Source organism: Musa acuminata, chromosome BXJ3-4, assembly GCF_036884655.1.
Source record: "Musa acuminata AAA Group cultivar baxijiao chromosome BXJ3-4, Cavendish_Baxijiao_AAA, whole genome shotgun sequence".
Taxonomy (NCBI): domain Eukaryota; kingdom Viridiplantae; phylum Streptophyta; class Magnoliopsida; order Zingiberales; family Musaceae; genus Musa; species Musa acuminata.
This window is the reverse complement of record NC_088352.1, coordinates 21,083,341-21,103,924: the sequence shown is the minus strand read 5'-3', so window position 1 is coordinate 21,103,924 and position 20,584 is coordinate 21,083,341. Positions and strand designations below refer to the sequence as shown.

The 20,584-nt window shown below is 39.8% G+C and overlaps 3 protein-coding genes and 1 long non-coding RNA gene across 6 annotated transcripts; 2 read left to right on the top strand and 2 right to left on the bottom strand.

Annotated features, from left to right (window-relative positions):
• Positions 1–400: 400 nt before the first annotated feature.
• LOC103974341 (phytosulfokine receptor 1) lies at positions 401–4,137 on the bottom strand. The gene has a single exon (XM_009389146.3). It carries the CDS (start codon positions 3,858–3,860, stop codon positions 681–683), a length of 3,180 nt encoding a protein of 1,059 aa, XP_009387421.2. The 5' UTR covers positions 3,861–4,137; the 3' UTR covers positions 401–680.
• A 5,538-nt stretch (positions 4,138–9,675) lies between these two features.
• LOC135636961 (protein COFACTOR ASSEMBLY OF COMPLEX C SUBUNIT B CCB3, chloroplastic-like) lies at positions 9,676–12,914 on the bottom strand. Of its 2 annotated transcripts, XM_065149209.1 has the most exons (4): positions 12,768–12,914; positions 12,626–12,651; positions 12,463–12,523; positions 9,676–10,482 (listed from the first exon to the last, which is right to left on the bottom strand). In XM_065149209.1, exons 1-4 carry the CDS (start codon positions 12,826–12,828, stop codon positions 9,944–9,946), a joined length of 687 nt encoding a protein of 228 aa, XP_065005281.1. In that variant the 5' UTR covers positions 12,829–12,914; the 3' UTR covers positions 9,676–9,943. The 2 variants fall into 2 exon arrangements, with proteins under 2 accessions (XP_065005281.1, XP_065005282.1); XM_065149210.1 differs by lacking the exon at positions 12,463–12,523 and having other exon boundaries at positions 9,676–10,471; positions 12,768–12,908.
• A 197-nt stretch (positions 12,915–13,111) lies between these two features.
• Positions 13,112–17,925, top strand: LOC135636962 (uncharacterized). 2 transcript variants are annotated; one of them, XR_010496105.1, is made up of 4 exons: positions 13,117–13,248; positions 13,320–13,503; positions 16,071–16,183; positions 17,498–17,925. It is a non-coding gene; the product is annotated as an uncharacterized LOC135636962 (long non-coding RNA). The 2 variants fall into 2 exon arrangements; XR_010496104.1 differs by lacking the exon at positions 13,320–13,503 and having other exon boundaries at positions 13,112–13,248.
• An 86-nt stretch (positions 17,926–18,011) lies between these two features.
• Positions 18,012–19,353, top strand: LOC135636960 (UDP-glycosyltransferase 73C4-like). Its single transcript, XM_065149208.1, has one exon. It carries the CDS (start codon positions 18,514–18,516, stop codon positions 19,225–19,227), a length of 714 nt encoding a protein of 237 aa, XP_065005280.1. The 5' UTR covers positions 18,012–18,513; the 3' UTR covers positions 19,228–19,353.
• Positions 19,354–20,584: the final 1,231 nt, after the last annotated feature.

The window sequence follows — 20,584 nt, the reverse complement described above, 5'->3', positions numbered from 1 at the left end:
CTCTTGAAATTGAATCTGATGCTGATCCAAGAACAAAATTTGTCATGCTTACAGGAGCTTCCATATTTTGCTAGACCATTAATTTTCATCTCAGCTCACTTCACTAGTGATGGATTAATATGTAATTTTACTCTTTCAATGAGATTGAAGATATATTATATAGAATCAGATTCAATCTTTTATTTCAGAATTCTATTTTTCGGAAAGTCAATAGAATCTCAGTGAGTCAAAAAAAAATGAAAAAAGAAAAAAAGGTGAGAAGCTTATGTATATAGAAACATGATAATCATGTCAGGAATTAATAGTAGAAGAAACATACTCTTTGTGTATCACATAGAAAAATCAACATACCACCACAAGTCCTTTCCTAAGTTACTGAGGAAACCAACACTGATCCATGTGAAGCAAAAGCCAAAACAAGTTTTATCTCTAATAATACAACTTAAGCTTTGCATATTTTATCCTGTAACTTGAGGTGAGACCTCATTTCCATGTAGAAGAAAGAAAATAACCAAAAAGAAAATAAGAGAAAAAAAAGAAAAGAGAGGAACTCTGAGCATTGAGGTTTTGTGTAGAATATACACATCTAATTGTTTATCGACCAGGTATTAATCCAAGCCACTTACTAGAGTTGCCATGCTACACTAAGAAACCTTAAGTTTTCTTATGGCAATGTTGTTTCACTTTGCCAATTGGCCAGCAAGACAGATCTCCTCGAGCCATGCAACAAGTTGATTGGTTGATGGCCTCAGTTTAGGGGATTCACTCACACATAGGCATGCAATTTCAAGCATCCTCAGTGTCTGGCTGTTGTCACCATCCGAATCAAACATACACGGATCGAAAACTTCAGCCTCCCTTCTGTCTTTCTTCTTCTGAAGCACCCATGACACCACTTCCCGGCAGCCTTTCGGTTGGCACATATCGACAGGCCTCCTACCAGTGAGTAGCTCCAAGAGTACAACACCAAAGCTGTATACATCACCCTTAAAAGTAGCGACAGGAGATTGTCCATACTCGGGAGGAATGTAACCTAAAGTTCCGACTAAATCTGTTGTCACATGTGTCTCAGTAGGCAAAATTAGTCTTGCAAGTCCAAAATCGGCCAGATGAGCATCAAAATCTTCATCTAGGAGGATATTACTCGACTTGATGTCACGGTGAAGTATATGTGGCTCACAGGATTCGTGCAAGTAGGCCAATCCCCTAGCGGCCCCTAGAGCTATCCGCAGCCTTCTTCCCCGCTCTAGCATTGAGCTGCCTTCATGTTTCTCGTGAAGCCAGTAGTCCAAGCTCCCGTTCTCCATGTACGAGTAGATTAGCAGGCGATCACTGCCAAACTTGCAATATCCTTGCAGCAAAACAAGATTCCTGTGCTGAGCTCTGGAAAGAGTTTCCACCTCGGCTTGAAACTCCCTCTCCATCTGAAAAAAATCACCGGAAAGCCGCTTGATAGCTACCTTGCGTCCATCAGGCAGAGTAGCCTTGTAGACGAGACCGAATCCTCCACAACCGATGATATAAGCCTGATCAAAGTTGTTGGTGGACTTCAATATGTCATCTATGCTTAGCTCCTTGTCATCCTTGTTAAACAAAAGAACTAGACTGCAACCAGTTGCATCTGAGCCTTCATCTGCGTGTGCTACCACCCTTGCATGGTCTTCGTGCCGTCCAGAATGATGTTTTAACACAATCCAGCTGACAAAAGCAAGAAGAAAAATTGCCCCGAGTCCAATTCCAACTGTTATGCTCACTATGGCATTTTTGTTACTTCTTCTGACTCCTGATGGTATAAGATCTTTGGAACCGCAAGGTGACAAGTGAAAGCCACAGAGACCAGGATTCCCTTCGAAATCAGAACTCGAGAAGGTCGAAAACTGGCCTCCAGTCGGGACTTGTCCAACCAAATCGTTATATGCCACATCAAACTTTGACAAAAAACTAAGATTGGTTAGAGAGGCAGGTATGGTTCCTGTGAGATTATTGTGTGACAATTCCAAGCATTCTAAGCTTGTCATGCCTGAGAGCTCTGCTGGTATGTTCCCTGAAAGATGATTCCAACTCAAGTCCAACACATGGAGATCCACAAGTTTCCCAAACCCTGGCAAAATATGCCCAACAAGCATGTTATTACTCAGAATCAGCGACGGGGGAAACCTGCTAACCTGATTATACTGCAAGCCCTTCCCACTCGAGTTTCTCTTAATGAAGAACGGGAAGTTCTCGATCGAGCTAATTTGCAGTGACTTACTCCCAGACATAAGCCTCTTCATCTGTGCCAAGCTATTCGGAACCTCCCCACTGAGAGAATTGTTTGATAGATCCAAGTAGAAGAGGTTCTCGAGATTCCCAAACCATATAGGGATTGTACCAGATAAGTGGTTCCATGAGATGTCCAATACCGTTAATTGGGTCAAGTTTGCCAGCCATAATGGAATGGTACCTGTAAGAGCACAGTTTGCAATGACCAGCAATTCCATCTTCTCGAATCCTCGAATTCCATCAGCTGGCATTACTTCACCACTGCGGAAGTTCCGCGTCAAGACCAGACTAGTGAGTTTGGGGCAGTTCTGTAGAATTTGCAAAGCTGCTGATATGTTAGAGAAATGGTTACCGGTGAGAGAAAGATCAGAGAGTTGAGTGAAGCTCTTGAAGCTGGTGGGAATTTCTCCGGTAAGATTGTTTCTAGCAAGATTTAAGGTCTTAAGCTGTACACATTGAGGAAGGATGCCAGGGATAGGGCCAGAAAATGAATTGGAACCGAGATCAAGGGTGCTTAATCTGGCCATGGCAGAGCAATTGAGATCGATCTCGCCGCTGAGCGAGTTGTTGTTCAGATTCAGCACCCTAAGCGATGACAAGTTCGACAATGAAGAAGGTAGATTACCAACAAGTTTATTGGACTGAGCCGAAAAAGCTTCGAGCTTTGCAAGGCTACCAAAAACATCAGGGATAAACCCCGAGAATCTATTCAGGGAGAGATCAATCTCGACAAGGTTCGAAAGATTGCTCATGTTTGTGATTAGATTGCCCGAGAACCGGTTCCCCTGGAGGAATAAGTGCGTCAAGGATGCCATGTTGAAGAGGTCACCAGGAAAATCTCCATCGAGGTCATTCATACCGAGCGAGAGCTCGGTGAGGGAGATGCAGTTCTTGAGACCTCTCGGGAGATTGCCGTCGAACATGTTGCCTGCGAAGCGGAGAACCTGTATCTTGGCTGAGGAGTTGCAGATACCAGCATCGATAGGGCCATGGAAATCGTTGGCAGTGAGGTCCAAGGAGGTGAGATTGCTCAAGCCTGCAAAGATCGGGTGGTGGCCGGTGAAATAGTTGTAAGAAATGTTGAACACTCGGATCGCCGGAAGGCTCAAGTTCGACGGAATCTCCCCTTCAAGCTGGTTCATGCTGAGATCGATAAACTCCAACAGAGGTAACCGGAGCAGCTGCGGAGGAACCACTCCTTGCAGAGAATTCACGGAAAGGTCGAGTCTTCTCAGCTGATCCAACCCGGCAAATGAATCAGAGATCGAGCCCTTCAAGCTCTTGTTGCTGAGATCCAAACCGACCACCCTCCTCCCGTTGATGGTCGGGGGGCCGCAGGAGACACCAAACCAGTCGCAGCAACCGGAAGAAGAGCCATTTCGGCTCCATCCCAGCTTCGCCAGATCGATCTCATTCGACAGCCCAAGCAACGCGTTGAGATCCTTGGAATCGCAAGTCTGGTTCTGGGAGAAAGCCAGTCGAGCCCGGATTAACAACGCGAACATCAACAAGCAGCATGCCGGGAGCGACAGCGGCGCCGGGAAACCTCCCCTGCGTGTCATCAACAGGGAGAAGGGGGTAAAGGAGGGTCTTTTCATGCTAAAAATCCAATTTTGGGAGCGCCCATCAACGATTGCCAGGGACCCTTCGCTTCTTTGCTGGTTTTCGGGATTCCAGCCTCGCAAGAACAGGAAGAAGAGGAAGAATTGAAGCAGGAGGCCGGGACACCGCGGAGAAGCGACGCTTTCCAAAATCGGACAGCAGCAGGGAGATACAACCGAGAGGGAAGTATCCAAAGCGAGAGAGAGAGAGAGCGAGAGAGATGGTATTGTCTGCTTTGTGGTGGTCACTCTCTCTTGCCCTCTTTTTTCTCTCGTCTTCTTTCCCGTGTATTCTTTTCTCAACGCCACGGAGTTTAATACTGCCAAGGGGAGAAATCTTCGTCCCCATCTCTCTGTCGTCGATGTCGTTTGCCAAAGATCTACGGCGGCTAACGCAGCTGAGGGAGAGAGAGCGGCTGTGGGAACCCACCGGCACGAGGTGGGGCCGCCAGTAGGTCAAAATCTCCGACGCACCGACGGCGTGGGCGACGTTGACTGCTCATACCACATCTCTTCTCACGTCCTTCGCCCCAACGTTGACCCGTGGCTGGTCGGATGTTGTGGTTGACAATCTCTTTTTTTTTTTTTCTATTGTTAATATCTTGATCATAAAATAAAATATAATATAATATAATATAATTTAATTAAATATAATCTTTCAATCATCAATCATACTTCTCAATTATTTTTATTTTGTATAATCATATTATCCATCATCAATCAATCATCATCCCAGTGAGTGAAACCCTAGTCTGATCATCTTCATTAGATGATTAGAAAAAGAAAAAAAATGATAAAAAAATTATATAGAATGAATTAAAAGTATTAAAATGAAGTGATAAAATGAAGGATATTATGTTTAATTATAGAGAAATATCTTAAAAATATTAATAATTTTTAAAATAAGATTATAAATGACAAAAAATAAAAATAAATCAATAGAAATATTACCCCTCACAAAAAGTCTTCATGAGATGAAATAATTATCCATATATTATACTCTTACCTTCGTTGGGAAGCAACATAAACATGATTGATTCCGAGAGTGGCCTATGGATTATTGCTTTGGTTGAAAGAGAAAAAAAGATTCTCGGATCAAAGACTTCACTCCAAAAAAAAGGAAAAAATTGTAGAACATCATTGAAGGGGAGATTATTTGACTTCTCAATGAATCTATGGGTTGTGTCTGATTCAGAGTGCCAAAGGGTTGGCTGTATGCGTGCGACCAGTCGTTGACTTTGCTACCGCGAAGTCACGTGATTAACACATGCATCACACGTGGCGACGACTTTTCTTCCTTCAATGTTGACTTTCTCATGCAGGTGCAACGACTCCACTCCATCGTCTCCACGGCTAGATTGATATGTATATACGCGACGAACTCTATCTACAGTCGATGAGGAAGGATTATTCATCGCATGACATTTTTGTGGTCTTTATTCTTGTATTGTGAATTCTTTATATTTCGTTCTAATATATCGGCTCTTCATATACCATATACTTTGTTGAGGTGGCGATGTGACTTCGTTCGTTGGTAAGTAAAATCTTGTGACGACGACTTCCAGCTATCCGTGTCATTTGATACTGTCAATTGTCGTGACCCGAATCGTGACTTAACTCATTCGAGTGACTGATTTGATCGGCCAACCAACCGTTACTTATTCTCATGCGTGGTAATTTATAATAGCAATTTATGTTGGGGATGAGTATTAATGTGAAAGCTAAAATAATACTAAATATGGAAATCCACACATTTTTAGTTTTGTTTCTTGTTGAATTTAGAGTTTGAATGTATGGGGCATTCCAACTTGAATCCAACCCTGTTAACACTAATAATTTATTCTAAGAGATGTTAGTGGAAACCAGCTTAATTTATTCTAACTATCAGTAATGCCCTGCAAATAAGACTTGATAAGAAGTCAATGGTATTGGATATGGTAAACTGCATCATCATGCGTATGTCATCTGGGATTAATGATTCATAACCTAACATTGACAAGTTCAATCAAGCAACTGGCAATTCAAAACGACAATTTTTAGGAAGCTTCTTGCTTTGACTTTTATTGTGGAATGGGCAAACAATGTTCACAGAGTCAATGAGCAAACTGATGTGCATAAATTAATTATTATGATTATTAGTTGAAGAGAAAGCTGTGAGACCCACCCATTCTACAGTCACATTTTGATATAACTATTATAAAACTGGATCTCATCAAGCTACAACAAACCAAAGGGATCACACCAACATGCTCACTTATAAACTTCAACTTGTGACTAGCCAGCCAAAGATTTTGTTATGGTTCTTTTTTTTTTTTTTTTTCTTAACTCAAAATTTAATATTTAATCAATTGGACAGTTACAATAATCACCATCATCAAAGGGTATGTATGTCCTTTGGGTACTTTTTAGGCTTCCTAAACAAATACCTAAAAAAATCTTATTAACAACAACAAAAAAGAAAATAGTCATCTCTTGTTCATTCTAGGGATAATATCGATTTAATCTTGGGTTTAAAATCTCTATTAATTCTGACATGTAAAGAAGAGATTTTGCCTTAAAATTAGTTTATGTGTCACTAAATTTTTTCTTAACTGAAAGCCATATAAATTTAATTTATATTCCAATATATTTTACAGGCACAGAGTACTAAGTTACATGTGCATTTGGGTAGCCAGTTCTTATCCATAGTTTATCCTTGTTATCAGACTGTAGGTGGAAACAAAAGGTCACACACCACCACTTCTCTCACTTCAATTAGTGGGATTTGTAATTTGGTCCTCTTAACTAATTACCACAGCAATGATAGGCTAAAAGAAGAACAAGAGTCCACCATCTCCAAGTTGCTCATGAATCATGATAATGTATGTGATCCAGTTCAAAAGCAGCCCTATGAATTATTGCAACAGGTAGCAATAAGAAAAACAAAAGTGTTCCACTAGAGACTGTCTACAGCACTGTGGGTCAACATACTCTGTGGAGCAATCTAGTTCATGTGGTTTGTGTATTGCAAAGTTAAGTTGGAGACTCAACCCATTCAATCATGTAGCATACTATATTTTATAACTTCATAAGTTGGGTATTCTTTTTAGGGTGAGAATGAGTGCAAAGTCACATAACTGTACCAAAATAATGCCTGATGTTGGTGTCCATATCTGCATCGACTTGAGTGGAACTACGAGTGGATGGAGTTTACCAGAACTAAAAAGAGAATATTAGTGAAAATGACTTGAAGTGAAGAGATTATACCACATAATGATACTCGATGGCTTAATTTGAGGTGGAAAATCAAAGGTTTGCTATCATTAAGGTCCACCAGATAAGCAACCACAACAGTCACATTGCCAAATAGTAGTATCAACCTAAACTTGAGACAACTTTGAATTGTTGTGACAATTGATGCTTCTTTACTAAAACATCCTTGTTAGTAAGACATCAATTGAATACACAAGTGCTTAGCACACCAAACAACGAAGATAATATGCATCCTAATTCCGACTACAGCAGAAAGAAACAGTTTTATTAGTAACAATTGCATGTACTTTCTGATCACTAGTGGATCAGTTTGGTTAAAAGACTTACCTATTTGATGAGCACAAAGATTTGCTGTGTAAGACTGGGATAATTGCAGCCATTGTTATGGCTTCAAAGTATCTGACATGACCTGAAGATGGCCTTCTCCAGACCTAATTTCCAACTTCAATGCAAAATCTTGAAGGGCCTACTGATCAAATAGTTTTACTGCTTGCATAAGCTTTCAAATACAGAACTAAATCATGAACAATATTTAATCTGTTTGCAGTGACAACTAAATCAGCAAGAGAAGACACTGCACCGTCGTTTCAAGCAACACAAAATTGCAGCTGATAGTCAGCTCTGCTAGTTTACTCAAACAAAGCACTTATTTGGCCTTCCTTGATCTTGAAAAGCTATCTTTTCATTAAAGAAGCAATGGCCACTACAAGCATCAATTGATAGTGCTAACCACATCAAACTTGCCAAATAAAGTTCTTTTCAAGGAGCTAGATCATCAAAAGATGCTCAAACAGCCATGAAAGAAAAAAAAAAAAAAAGTTAACAGATCTATTTGGGGTCAGCGAGATCACTGCAGCCTACAAGAGCTGAGATCAGTGGGCATGAAGAAATTGTCACTGAAGACATTTTTTTAGCAGTGGAAGGAGCTGGTTCAAGAATCATTTAGAACAGAGGGGGAGGTGGTGGTATCATTAGGTCAGCCACTGAAATGCTATTTTTCCAGAAAGGAAGAACTGCAAGTGGCTTTTAAACTATATAAAGTTTGAATGCCACTGTTTTGACAAAGTTAATGTTGATGATAAGGAATATGTGTGCCTTTCTAATGTCACAGTAAAATTCATTTAGTGGATTATACAGTGTTCTCAGTGGAGTTTATTGTAAGTGGGGGTAATGGAGCCCCAGGCACATTTGTTTTGTCTGCCACTACATCAATGTAATGATGGCCATAAACCTGAAGTCCTATTAGATTATGGCTTAGTGCAATTCTGCACACTGGTCATAAAAATCCTATGATCCTAAACATCCATACATGAAATTTGGTACTCACATTTTCTATGATTACCACTATAATATCTCTAAGAAGTTCTGTACTAATTATTTTTTTATGGAAGATTAAATATTCTTGTCAAATTGTTAGAGGCCAAATGAATATAAATACATCAAAAAACAGTAGAGAAAACGAAAGAGATGCAAGGAATAAACACAGTGAGGATTAAGTAGAAAACAGAAGTCAGAGAAGAGGAAGAAAGAAAATTAACAGAAACACTAACTAGTTTGCATCAAACTAACAGAAACACTAACTAGTTTGCATCAGACTAATTAAACTTCTTGATATAGTACAACTTAGATACAGCAAAGTTCTGTAGCATTGATTTCTGGGGTCGAGATGGCAAAAGAATTAAGCAGTTCATCATCTCATGTTTTACTTGTCGACGATTCATCTTTCCTCAATGCAACACTGTTGAAGTCATGGTTCTCTTTTATTAGTCAAAACTTTTGACTGCCTAAAATCTTATTGCCAAGCTTTGAATTCTTGATTTTTGACTGAGTTCAAAAAAGACTAATACTAATAAATAGTAGCTAAACCACATTGAATTCATTATATTAAGAAGCATAATCAAATCATGCATGGGTTTTACCAAGCCAAGCCCAAGCCATCTAGTGTGAGGATATATTTTATGTAGACTTTTGATAGCCTAAAACCTTTTTCATGCTATGAACCATTCTAATAGTTTCAGTCATCATACACAATTTCACCATCATTTAGTGTTTAATGGTTAAACTGTGTTCATTGGGACGTTTCCAGGTGAGATCTCACTGAATTACATAGAACAAGAAAAATGTAAGGAAACAAGTAGAGGATGGCAATCTACTAAACATTTGGAGGGAATGTAGCAAGATCCATTCAATTTGATGCAAGTGATCCAAGTGCATGCATTGCTAGATTACTCATTCTCCTAGTGCAGCTTTTTCTCTGTTGGAACAGAAGCCATTGTAATTAAATTATTGCATTATTGTTTTGTAGTAAAATCATTGCATTATCATCAGAATCCAAACAGGCCTAGAGTTGCTACCTAACAAGCTCCTAACCAGAGCCAAGTTTTGACCAAGATGCCAAGAGTTGAAAATGATCTTTGGTCATTGAACTCAACAAGGTCCTAACAACATGAATTTCAAGAACTAGATTTAAACTGTGCAGAGACAGCAAAACACATTATATCAAACGGTAGTAGTGTGTAACAAAAAAAATTGTCAGGAAGCTTTGGGGTGCCCAGAGACATGATAAATGATGAGAAGATATTTATTCCAAGGTCAAAGTATACATACAAAGGTTACCTGTTCAATGTAATGAAAGAAACAAACCAAGTCAAACATATACCATGAAGGTGACACCCCAGAATCATATACCTGCAGTCTCATACAACCAGGGTACCAGAATTTTCTCCAAATGGTGGAAGTTAATGTAACTTGCCAGATTCTACAAGTAGGCAACTGGATGTTGAGCAGAAAAAGCTAAATAGTGATAGAGAACTGTACACATCAATGTTCTACAACTGCTGAGATAGAAGCACTAATAACCCTTGAGGCCCTACTAATATTTCGTTCAAGAAACTAACCAATCCAAACCAGACAACAGGTGTGACATCTACTCCAGCAAGAGGTGGTATCACCTTCCTTGTGATGCTGAGAAAAGGTTCTGTAGGAACATAAGCGATAATGTAAGGGAATTTCTTCACTGGGAGTTTGGGGTACCAAGACATGATGATCCTTAGAATGAACAAAAAACCAAATGCTGAGAGGAAAGGGCCTGTGACGCTGATAGCAAGTTTTACTGTGGCAGGATCAATATCTGCTATTATCAAGCCCTGTATGTACTCTGATAAAGCTGCACCTAGGTTCTGGGGAATAATTGGTAGAGAAGGTTGCACACATCTTGATGGATCATATGGTGTAGCTGAAGCAGTCATGAGTGCTGATTGGATACTGCAGGGCACTGTGACATTAAGCAGGCAGCGGCTTCCAGATCTGCTGATGGTATGATGTACTTTGCCTCGTCTAATGCTCCTGATGAGCACCTGTTGAGAATCTTTATTGGAAATTTGGCAGCTCAATTCATTGGCAAAAAATATAAAGTCTAACAAACAGATTAAATGAGCAACAGAAGACAAATTTAAAGCAGCACAATTTCTGATCATGTCTTGTCGAACGAGTTGGCACCTAAACGGCATGAATGACAATAAAACCAGATATGATTTCCCAAGTATGATTGTTTCTTGATTTTCCATATATGGGCCACTACTGTCTTTGTGGGAAGAGTTAACTTTTATTAAACAATCTTGTATTTCGTCATATTATTTATAAAATTTCCAAGTGAGTTACCCAGGCAACTATTTCACAAGCACATGTTTCAGGTCTAAGTCCACAATAGCCCAAAGGGGACTGGGTTTATATAACTCTGACCCATGATAGAATCATTGTAAATAGTTAATCAGTTTTGAGAAATTCAGAGACACTGACGATGTGCTAGGCACTATGCAGAACAATAATTGAGGCTATATATCTGGGAAATTTGTTCATCTCTAAAGAAGAAAACCAACCATTTGTCTGTGATGGACAAGGTGATGAAAGGGGAACAATTAAACTCCACACACCACTCGAGGAGGCTAATTCCATTCCAAAATAGATTGCCAAGTATGGATAATTTACATGGTAACTTACCAAGCAACTAGCAACTAAGAGATCTGAAACTGATCCGCAGCTTGTGTATTACACAGATTCTGGAGAGAACCCGATCCTTTCCGATAATATATATTTGGTTGAAAGGAAGCTCTCATGACAAATTAGACAACGATCTAGAAAGTGTATTCTTAATATTTTCCTTGATTACAAATTCAGTACAGCCTCAGGTAATATGCTACTTAGACTGGAGAAAAACTCAGGTATTGAGGTCTTCAAATATTTTATGCCTTGGAGCATGAAGATCTTACAATTTAGATGTAGTAAGAACTTATTTAGAAATCTTAAATGAAGAGACTGAATTGGAGGTGGACTCACTTAAAGATGGCCTAATCGGCTAATCCAATATTTAGCTTGATGATTATTTTATTTATTGTTGGTCGTATGACAAATTTTTCTGTGTAAATATTTGTTACTGCAGAATGAGATCAATTAGGCCTTCAGTACTTGTTTGTGCAAGATGCAACTAAGGATCTTAGGAAAATTGCTACCCAAGTGATCCACCGCAAATAGATTGATGTTTTGCCTTTAAGATGAAAACATAACTTTTGAAAGAGTCAAAGACCAGAAATGAAAGTAAAATGAATATATAATGGTCGAGCTTAATAAAAAGCAACGTTAATTATTGATGCTAATATCTGCTGAATATTCAAAATGCAGGTGAAAAGAACCTTTTCTAAAATTCCAATCCAAGTCCAAGAATGGGAATAACTTCTGTTGTTTAGAAAAGCTGAACTTCAGAGGAAGATGTGTATTCAAGAAAGTTGAACTGGAACAAATTTTAACTGGATTCAAGAAAATTTTGATGTCCTAGACATTCCATCACAATTCCGACTCAAAAGACTGCTGAGAGTTAAACAAAGCATCGGTAAATGTTTACTTATTTGCCAAATACAACATTATAATTTTTTTTATAGTGAAGTATTAGAACAATTTAGACAAAGTGGGTAAAAGCTCCTCTATGAAAATTCATGCAATAAGTAAAAAAAGAAACAGATCTTAAATTATTTGCTTATCATAAAGAAGAATCGAAAGTGGTTCCTGACCAATTTTGCCAGATCCATGGTAACTAGGTAAGTATTAGTTGCTAAATTTCATTGTATTTTTTTTTTTTTTTTTGCAAATTGCTTTCTTTCGAACTATCCAAAATCTCGTGCCAAAGTCGACATAACTCTAAGCAATGCTTCTTTCAGTGAAATGTTATAAACTGAATCAATTTTCACTTGTATGTGCTGATGAAATTTCATGCCACTTGCCAAGTTGGCCAAATCCGAAACAAGAAATTACGATTTGGAATGAACAAAAATACTTCTCAGCAGTCAAGCTTTACCATTGCTCCAGAAGTAAAAATGTCGAAGCCTACATTTTGCCAAGTTCACTGCAAACCTAAGCTACTCCAAAGTCGGACAAAAGGTCCAATTAAGAGTGATCGGAACCCAAAGTCTAATCTTTTACCTCATAAAAGAAGGGAGGGTGGTCGAATAGAGTCTTACCGGACTTACACTTCCACGCAGAATTCCTGCATACAAGTCAATCAAGTCAAGAACCTCATCATCAAGAAAACAAGAAACAGCCAAGAATTCCAGTTTGCGAGAAGGAAAGGTAGGGCGGAAGAATCCATGTCGAGGGCCTCACCTGTCACTTTCTGGTGACCAGATAAATCGAAGCGGGTGATCGAGGCGGATGGCAGCGCCATGCGCGGCGACGGAGGACGGAAGACGGATAGGGAAGAGGCGGGATGCGCAAAGCAACAAGGCGTGGGATTTGGATAGGGTGGTGTGCATCTATCCATGGGGTATACACTGGACTTAGTTGTAATAAATTAGTAAATATGGGCATAAATAACAATTTACACCTTTCCGTATTTTGCATAATAGCCCTTATAATATTTTGATTCTAACAAAACCTTCTCGTTACACGGATATGCTTATCTTATACGCGCATATAAGCAAAAGCCAAGGGACTGCGATCTCTTCGCCTCCACCTTGGACCCACTTGATAGCGTAACCGTTTAGTGCGCGTCATTCGCTTCTCTGCTCGTCTTCTCTCTTTGCTTCCGATTCAAGGTTGCTCCGGCCGAGTTCTTAGTAGATGGATGAAGCCCCCCCTCTCCAAGGTAAATCGCTTCCGTCTCCACCCTTTCGTTCGTTCTCGCTTTCTTTTGCTTATTTTTGGATCACCCATCAGTTGGCTCTGTTATTGGTGGATTTCATGTTCTTGGGACTCCCATCGATCCAAGGTGGTAAGAAGCCTCGTGCTTGGTGCCTCACTTGACGCCCTAATTATGAATTGTATTAGGAGCTTGGAATTTTGGAAATGGATTTGTGGATGCTAGCAAAAGATGATAGACGTCTGCAACACTTCCTATTTGGTTGGTGTTACTTTGCCCTCATTGTTAAGTGGAAGAGTTGAGTACTTGTAATTGTAGTGTTTCTCTGCTACTGGTCTAATTAGGAACTGATTCAACTCCATTGCCATGTCAAGTATTGATGAGTCAGCTCCATTGCCAATCCCTTGTTCCCTTTTTTCTTTTTTCCCTCTGCTTTGTTAGGGTAGGTAATTTTTTTATGCTATTGTAAGGCACATGCTACTCCAGTGGAGATTAGGTACCATGGTAATGATTTGTTGCATATTTTAGGGATCAGGTTTGGTTTGTCTTCCTAGCGCCTGATGTGTATTTCTCAGCCTATTCTAAGTGAAGGTTGAGTGCCAAAACTGCAACAATGTCGCAGTTATTTGAATACTTCTTAGCATAGAGTAAGTAGCGACAGAGCACAGGTTCGAACAAGGAATTGCAGATGCAATTCCAGAAGAAGTAGTTTTGATCAGGTACTTTTTCAGTATCAAGAGGACGAACTTACATGCTCAATGCAAGTTGATTGCCATGAAGTTGGCTACATGAACCAGTAATAGCCATTGCACGCAAATGATAAAGCTTTTGAAACTGTATCTGAGTCGCCACATTTTAGTTTCTGAATTGTAGAGACCATGGATTTGAAACAAAAGAGGTATATTGTTTAGAATAACAGAGTACACGTCAACAGTTACCATACTGATTCTGGTGCCTCACTGATATTGTAAATGTTTTGCGACATGTAATGACATGCTCTGAAATGGAAAAACATGGCATCAGACATGGAAATATAATCAACAGCCATGTACAGTAGCATGATGCATTTGATGGATATTTAGTCTGTCTAGTTTCTTCTTGTCCAGCTTAGATTTATATACTTAGCTGGACAGGGTTTTCTGGGTGATCAGGAGGGCCCATGGTCTAGGCTTTCAACTTCCAGGGCAGTTGTATTTTATCATACAGCTTGAGTACGTATTTTAGTCTTTCATGGGATAGTACTTGTAAATTGTCCGAATCACTGCACTTCATCCAACCTCATCTAGGTCGCATAAAATTCAGCATCTTTTGACCACCAAAGCTTCAAAACATAATGATTTCGCTCTTGATGTATTCTTGATGATACTTTATATGCTTATTGGCCTCTTTGACTTGTACATATGTATGAATATTTGGTCGCAATTGTCCACTTTGAGGATGAGCTTTGGCATTACAATGTTGTTTTTCCATTGAACACTAGGGGTCAAGGAGTTTGAGTCATGCAAAATGACCTTTCTGTATGTAAGGGTGAGGTTGCTTATATTTTACCTACCCAGGCATGGATTGGGAGGAGCCCTAGGGCATTGGTTTGTCCCATATTTCATCAACATATCTGTAAATGGAAAACTAAGTTTCAGGTGGAAGTCAACATCATGATGCTATATGTTTGCTAAGGTTTATGATGTCATTCTAATTCTAAATATGCATGCATACTCAGTTATGTTTAGGAGAATTAGCAGCTATGCATGAAATTTATGGAGTATGACACTTTTCTTCAGCATACGGGCATATTACTATGCATCTCTCTAGTATTTTAGCAAACAGTGGTTGGACCTTGCAACTATAAACAATCACAATGTGAAACAAACACATTGTAATCAAGTTAGATTCGTTTTGTGAAGGTAAGTTCCCACCTATTCTGATTAGAGTTTGAACTATCATATGGTGGCTTTGGTATGTTGTTTATTGCCAGGCTACTCAACAAATAGCAAACAGGAGAACAATTGTGGGCCTCTAACGTCAAATTCTTGAATTTAGTAGTTTCTATTGCAGTTAACCAGGTTTTGGATACTTGTCAGAGACGAGGAATTTCTGTTAAACACAGCTTTCTCGGTGATCTCATCAAGTACATTATCTTTTCAAATACTAGATTCTTTATTCTACCTTTATCTAGCAGGATACAACTTTTTAAATTTCATATATATAGAAGAATTAAGATTGTTCCTCAGATGGATCTGCCTGTGACTCCTTTTGAATAAGAAATGTGTAGTGCATCTATTGAGCCTTCATGTGGAAGTAAAATTATACCTGATTGAGTAAGCACATTAACTGCATCAAAAAATTAGAACTCTACTGGATTTTAGGCTTATGGCAAAGAAGTCTGTCTCACTTCATAAATTTTGGACTGGCCTTTGTCTCTAGTGGATTTTAGGCTAGCGGCAAGAATGGGAAAAAAAGAGGCTCTTTCACTTCATGGATTTTGCAATGGCCTGTCTTTCATACTGAATGCCAGATAAAATATTTGAACTAAAAACTATTGTTTTAGTCATATCTCTTTCATTAGCAGTCTTCATTCCAGATCCCTACCTCTGTATATGTTATTCAAAGGAATATCCAGAGTAGCAAAAAGCATTAGATATGTGTCTTCTTGATGATTTCTCTAGGCTTTTCTTCTTGCATGAAAATGGGAACTTGTTTGAATAGCTATGAAAGAAACAATTTCTTCTCTCAAGATATGTTTCACTCGGCTCAGAGTTCTAATCCTTTCAAGCTTTGTTGCTGTTGTTGCATTACAACTACTATTTTAACAATTGTTTTTTTGTTGTTAGCTTGCTGCAAATCAGATCAGCGGTTGTGGTAACACATAAGTTCTGCATCGTCTGCTGTTTATATTTTGATCATAACACATAAATGCAGAAGAGGAGATCGGTCCTGCAGAAAGGTTAGATACTAATCCCTCTGCTTTCTGCTTGCAGCAACAGATGTTATCTACGAGAATTTGTTTATGCTACCTGCAAAAGAAAATGAAGTTAATAAGCTAACGCACTAACAAAATTATCACGGCCGATGTGCACACAAAGATAATTGTAAGAGCTTGAACAGATACCAATAAATGATTCAAAGGTAAAGAATGGTTCAATAATCAATTAAGCACACACAACAGAGCATTGAATGTGCGGTTTTACTTAATCCATTTTGATATTTATTTCTTTTTCTGTACTTTTTAAGTGAATTATGTTAGTTTTACAAAATGCAAATTGAATCTACAAAATAATATGTGGTTGTTTTTATCATGTCAATCACAGTTTAACCCAACATTGGAAGTAGAAGCGAATAAAAGAATTGGATTAACTTAGATCTAATGAATGTAGACTTATTGAAGTTACTAGGTCAATTATTTTAAGTCATAATAAATGGTGTCACCTGAATAGTATTAAACATGATGAGAGTATCGAATAATAAATGGTTACCCATAAATGAGATTAGAGGATATATCACGACATATAAGTTGGGTTAGTATTAGACATGATAAGAGATTCAAATAGAAAATGATTATATGTGGATAGAATCAGATAACACGTCGTTGTGTAAATTCATGTGTTTATATAGATATAAACATGGATTAAAGAAAATGGACAAAAGCTCTTGTGTCTATGAGTCTCTTTCTTATTTCTTATGATATTATTACTCCTTTTGGTATCATCTATTGATTCCAAACTGTGAAAGCCATGTTTCGATTCTGATACTTTTGGGATTCTCCTAGTAAACAAACAAGCACTTTTCCTTGTATAGATCTTATTTCAATAGCAATTTAATAGGTCTATCCATCTTGATCAAAATAGGGTCATTCGTGGACAAGATTAAAGGGTGCATCATAAGGTGGAATCACCACTAGATTAGATCTCATGTGCACCTACTAGATTCTAACTATGTTAAGCTTTAACGAAGATGTTAAGCCCTTGAACGAGAGAGATTATAATATAATATGGATCACTACTATCTAAGTCTCAATGTGAATCTAGTAGATTTTGGACAATGTTAAGTCTCTAAGTAGAGGAGACTATAAAATCCTAATCCAGTCCAACATCAGAATGCTATAAAAATTTAGATTAATTTATACGAATTTGATGGATGAACCGTTATCAATTTAAGTATTTTCAACGAGTGATTCAGGCATAACAAACTGAATCGAGTGATTCAGGCATGACAAATTTGATAAATCAATTATTCATTCGGTGGGGTTGGGTTGTGACAGTGGAAGCGGAAGATAAAGTTAGTCTGCTACAGGGATCATGACAGTGGAAGATAAAAGAAAGCAATGACAACGTCGTGACAGTCGAAGTTAAAGATGGATAGATCCTTCTCCGATAGACGAAGGAAAGTGTGACTTTTTCAAGAGGCCTTGGAGGCGTTCCTTATCGACATCATGTTATCAGGGACATGGCCTGCTCCTGTTGACCTTTGAATTGAGGTCAACAATGTTAAAGATGATATGCGTCCATCTCTATGAGCCCTTTCAAGTTTGACACGTCTTGTTCTTAGTCGACCACTTCGCTCGTCATAGTGGCCTCATGCTCCATCAGCCGTGTATGTTTGGTCGACCGAGTCTGATTTATCCTTCTGGTCAATGGTTAATGCGTTACGATGTTGACATAGTGATATGGGTTTCATAGTGTCGTCATAGCTCGGGTCTTCCCATCCGCTTCGCCACCCTCCCCTTACCCTCGGTGGAGGTGGGCCTCCCGGAGGGCTGCGAGACCGGCGACAGCCTACCCTCCATGGACTTGATGCCCAACCTCTACCACGGATCCAAGTTTCTGCGGCAGCCCTTGGAGGAGCTGCTTCGAGAGCAGACGATCGCCTCGAGCTGCATCATCTGTGGCGCGTGCTACCCGTGGACTCCGGAGGTTGCTCGCGAGCTCGGCATTCCATGCTTCATCTTCCAAGGCTGTGGCTCCTTTGCACTCTTTTGCATGCACAACCTCTACTGTTACAGGCCCCATGAGCGCGCGTCGTCCCCGACCGAGCCCTTCGTGCTCCCAGGCTTGCCATTTCATTTCGAGATCGCCAGGCAGCAACTACCACTTCAATTCCAGTTGTTGCCTCGTTTCACGTAGATGTGCAATGAAGTACGAGAGGGCGAACTCGCCATGGACGGTGTCCTCGTCAACAGTTTCGACGAATTGGAGCCAGGATATGCCGAGCGCTTAGCGGCGGCCTCCGGGAAGAAGGTGTGCACCATCGGACCGGTGTCGCTGTGTTAGGTTGGACATGGCTAATAGGGGTAAGAAGATGTCAGTGGATGCAAGCCGATGCTTAGATTGGCTTGATTCGATGAAACCACGGTCCGTGATCTACGTCAGTTTCGGTAGCGTGGGCAGCTTCGCACCCGCTCAACTGATGGAGCTCGGCTACGGTCTGCTCGCCTCAAACAGGCCATTCATCTGGGTCATCAATGGCCTGGAAAGGTTTCCGGGAGCAGTAGACAAATGGCTGCAAGAGAAGCTCGAGAAAGAAGGTGACTCAAAGTGTCTCTTGATCAGGGGGTGGGCGCCGCAGGTGATGATCCTGTCGCACCCGGCGGTGGGTGGTTTCTTGACGCACTGCGGGTGGAACTCGACGCTGGAGAGCGCGAGTGCGGGCGTACCGATGGCGACATGGCCGCTCTTCTCGGAGCAATTCCTCAACGAGAAGTTGATCGTGGATGTGCTCGAGATCGGAGTCGCGGTGGGCGTCAAGACCTCCATGCAGCAGATGAAGCAATCGTCGGAAGAGGGAGCGCGGATCTCGAGGGAGGAAGTCGCTAAGGCCGTGGAGAGGTTGATGGACGGAGGGCAGGATGGAGAAGAGAGGAGAAGGAGAGCTAAAGAATTTGGAGAGAAGGCACGGAAAGCGATGACGGAGGAAGGTTCTTCGTATGAGAACGTGACACAATTGATTGAATTGGTGGCAACAAAAGCGAAGGAACAGGAGATGAATGTATGACTAGTTTTCCTCCGCTAAGAATGTAGCACACGCTATGCGTCAGAAATTGTTTGGCGAAATAAATGATAACATCACTTGGCTTCTTCTTGTTGGGTGAAATTGGACGAATACCTTTACATCTTCATAGTTCCCTGACAATGATTAATCTGTCAAGTACACATGAATCAATAGATCATCTTTTTGATATTTTATATGTGATGTGATATAATAATTTATGAGTCCAACTGGGTGGAGGTGCCAAATAGACAAGACGGGACAGCTGAGGTCGGCTCCACTTAGATCAGCACAGTCCAAGTTAGCACAACTGAGATTTGACTGTACAGAAGTTGGCACGGGTCAGATGACCTCAGCATCGACCAAGTCAGCATTAAGCAGGTCAAAGACACGCATCTCGATTTGGGCTGGTGTAGGTCAGAAAGAGTCTGTAGTGCCTCGGTAAATCCAAGCCTATACTGACGACGCTAGTGCTTTTGCAGTTTGGCCTCCGACTCATAATAGATCCTTTCGATTTATGTTTGGATCGGTAAGTAGGGTTATAATCTTAATATAATTTAAATTACTTGGACAATAAAGTTAATTGAAGAATTTAAGTATGAAAAAAATCTATTATGAATTAGTATTAATTCTATAAATATATTTTTTCTTTAATAAACACGAGAAGACCGAGAGAAAATGCTTCTAGTTTGTTCTATACATATCTTATATGCATCGCAAGGGTTCGAGTGCTCCTAAAATTCTTTTTGTTTAGTAGTTTAGGGAGGATCGAAAGCAAAGCTTTTCAAATGTATATATGAGCGGGTCCAAATGAGATCTCGAGCCTGGATTTAGAGAGCGAGAGAGAGAGAGAGAGAGAGAGAGAGTAGTATTTCTTATATTTGATGTGAGAGAGAGAGAGAGAGAGAGAGAGAGAGAGAGTGTGTGTGTGTGTAGTATTTCTTATATTTGATTATCCTCGTATATTAAATAATTTACGTATAAATGTTTTGTAGGTTGTTAAATCAATCTAATGGAAAATTCTTAGTCGTTTAAAGAAAAAACTCGAATAGTAATTAATCTTGTCGAAGAATTTGCGCATGGAGAGACAATTCCCTCTCTCGTGCTTGCATGTGGAGGGACACATACTTATGTGGAATCACCTGTTATTGTTCGAGGAATGCGAAACGTATACGGTGCATGTACATGTGCAGGTGCCACGTGGCATGTGCCTACGAAACATAGTACGACATGAAGTAGCAGGTGCAGTTTGGGCATCCACATGCTTAAGCAAATGTTCTGCCCCATTTCCATGTGCTGCAAACAAAGAAACTTATTTGTGGTGCTTTGCAGGAATTATATGTTTCATTTGTGGTGCTTTGCA

Bases quoted from the DNA above. Each gene is read 5' to 3' on its own strand.
- LOC103974341 (XM_009389146.3), bottom strand. From the start codon at position 3,860: ATGAAAAGACCCTCCTTTACCCCCTTCTCCCTGTTGATGACACGCAGG.
- LOC135636961 (XM_065149209.1), bottom strand. From the start codon at position 12,828: ATGGCGCTGCCATCCGCCTCGATCACCCGCTTCGATTTATCTGGTCAC. The intron at 12,652-12,767 runs GTGAGGCCCTCG...ACTTGTATGCAG, and splicing joins TGGTCACCAGAAAGTGACAG to GAATTCTGCGTGGAAGTGTA. The intron at 10,483-12,462 runs GTAAAGCTTGAC...TTTCCAATAAAG, and splicing joins TTTTTACTTCTGGAGCAATG to ATTCTCAACAGGTGCTCATC.
- LOC135636960 (XM_065149208.1), top strand. From the start codon at position 18,514: ATGGCTAATAGGGGTAAGAAGATGTCAGTGGATGCAAGCCGATGCTTA.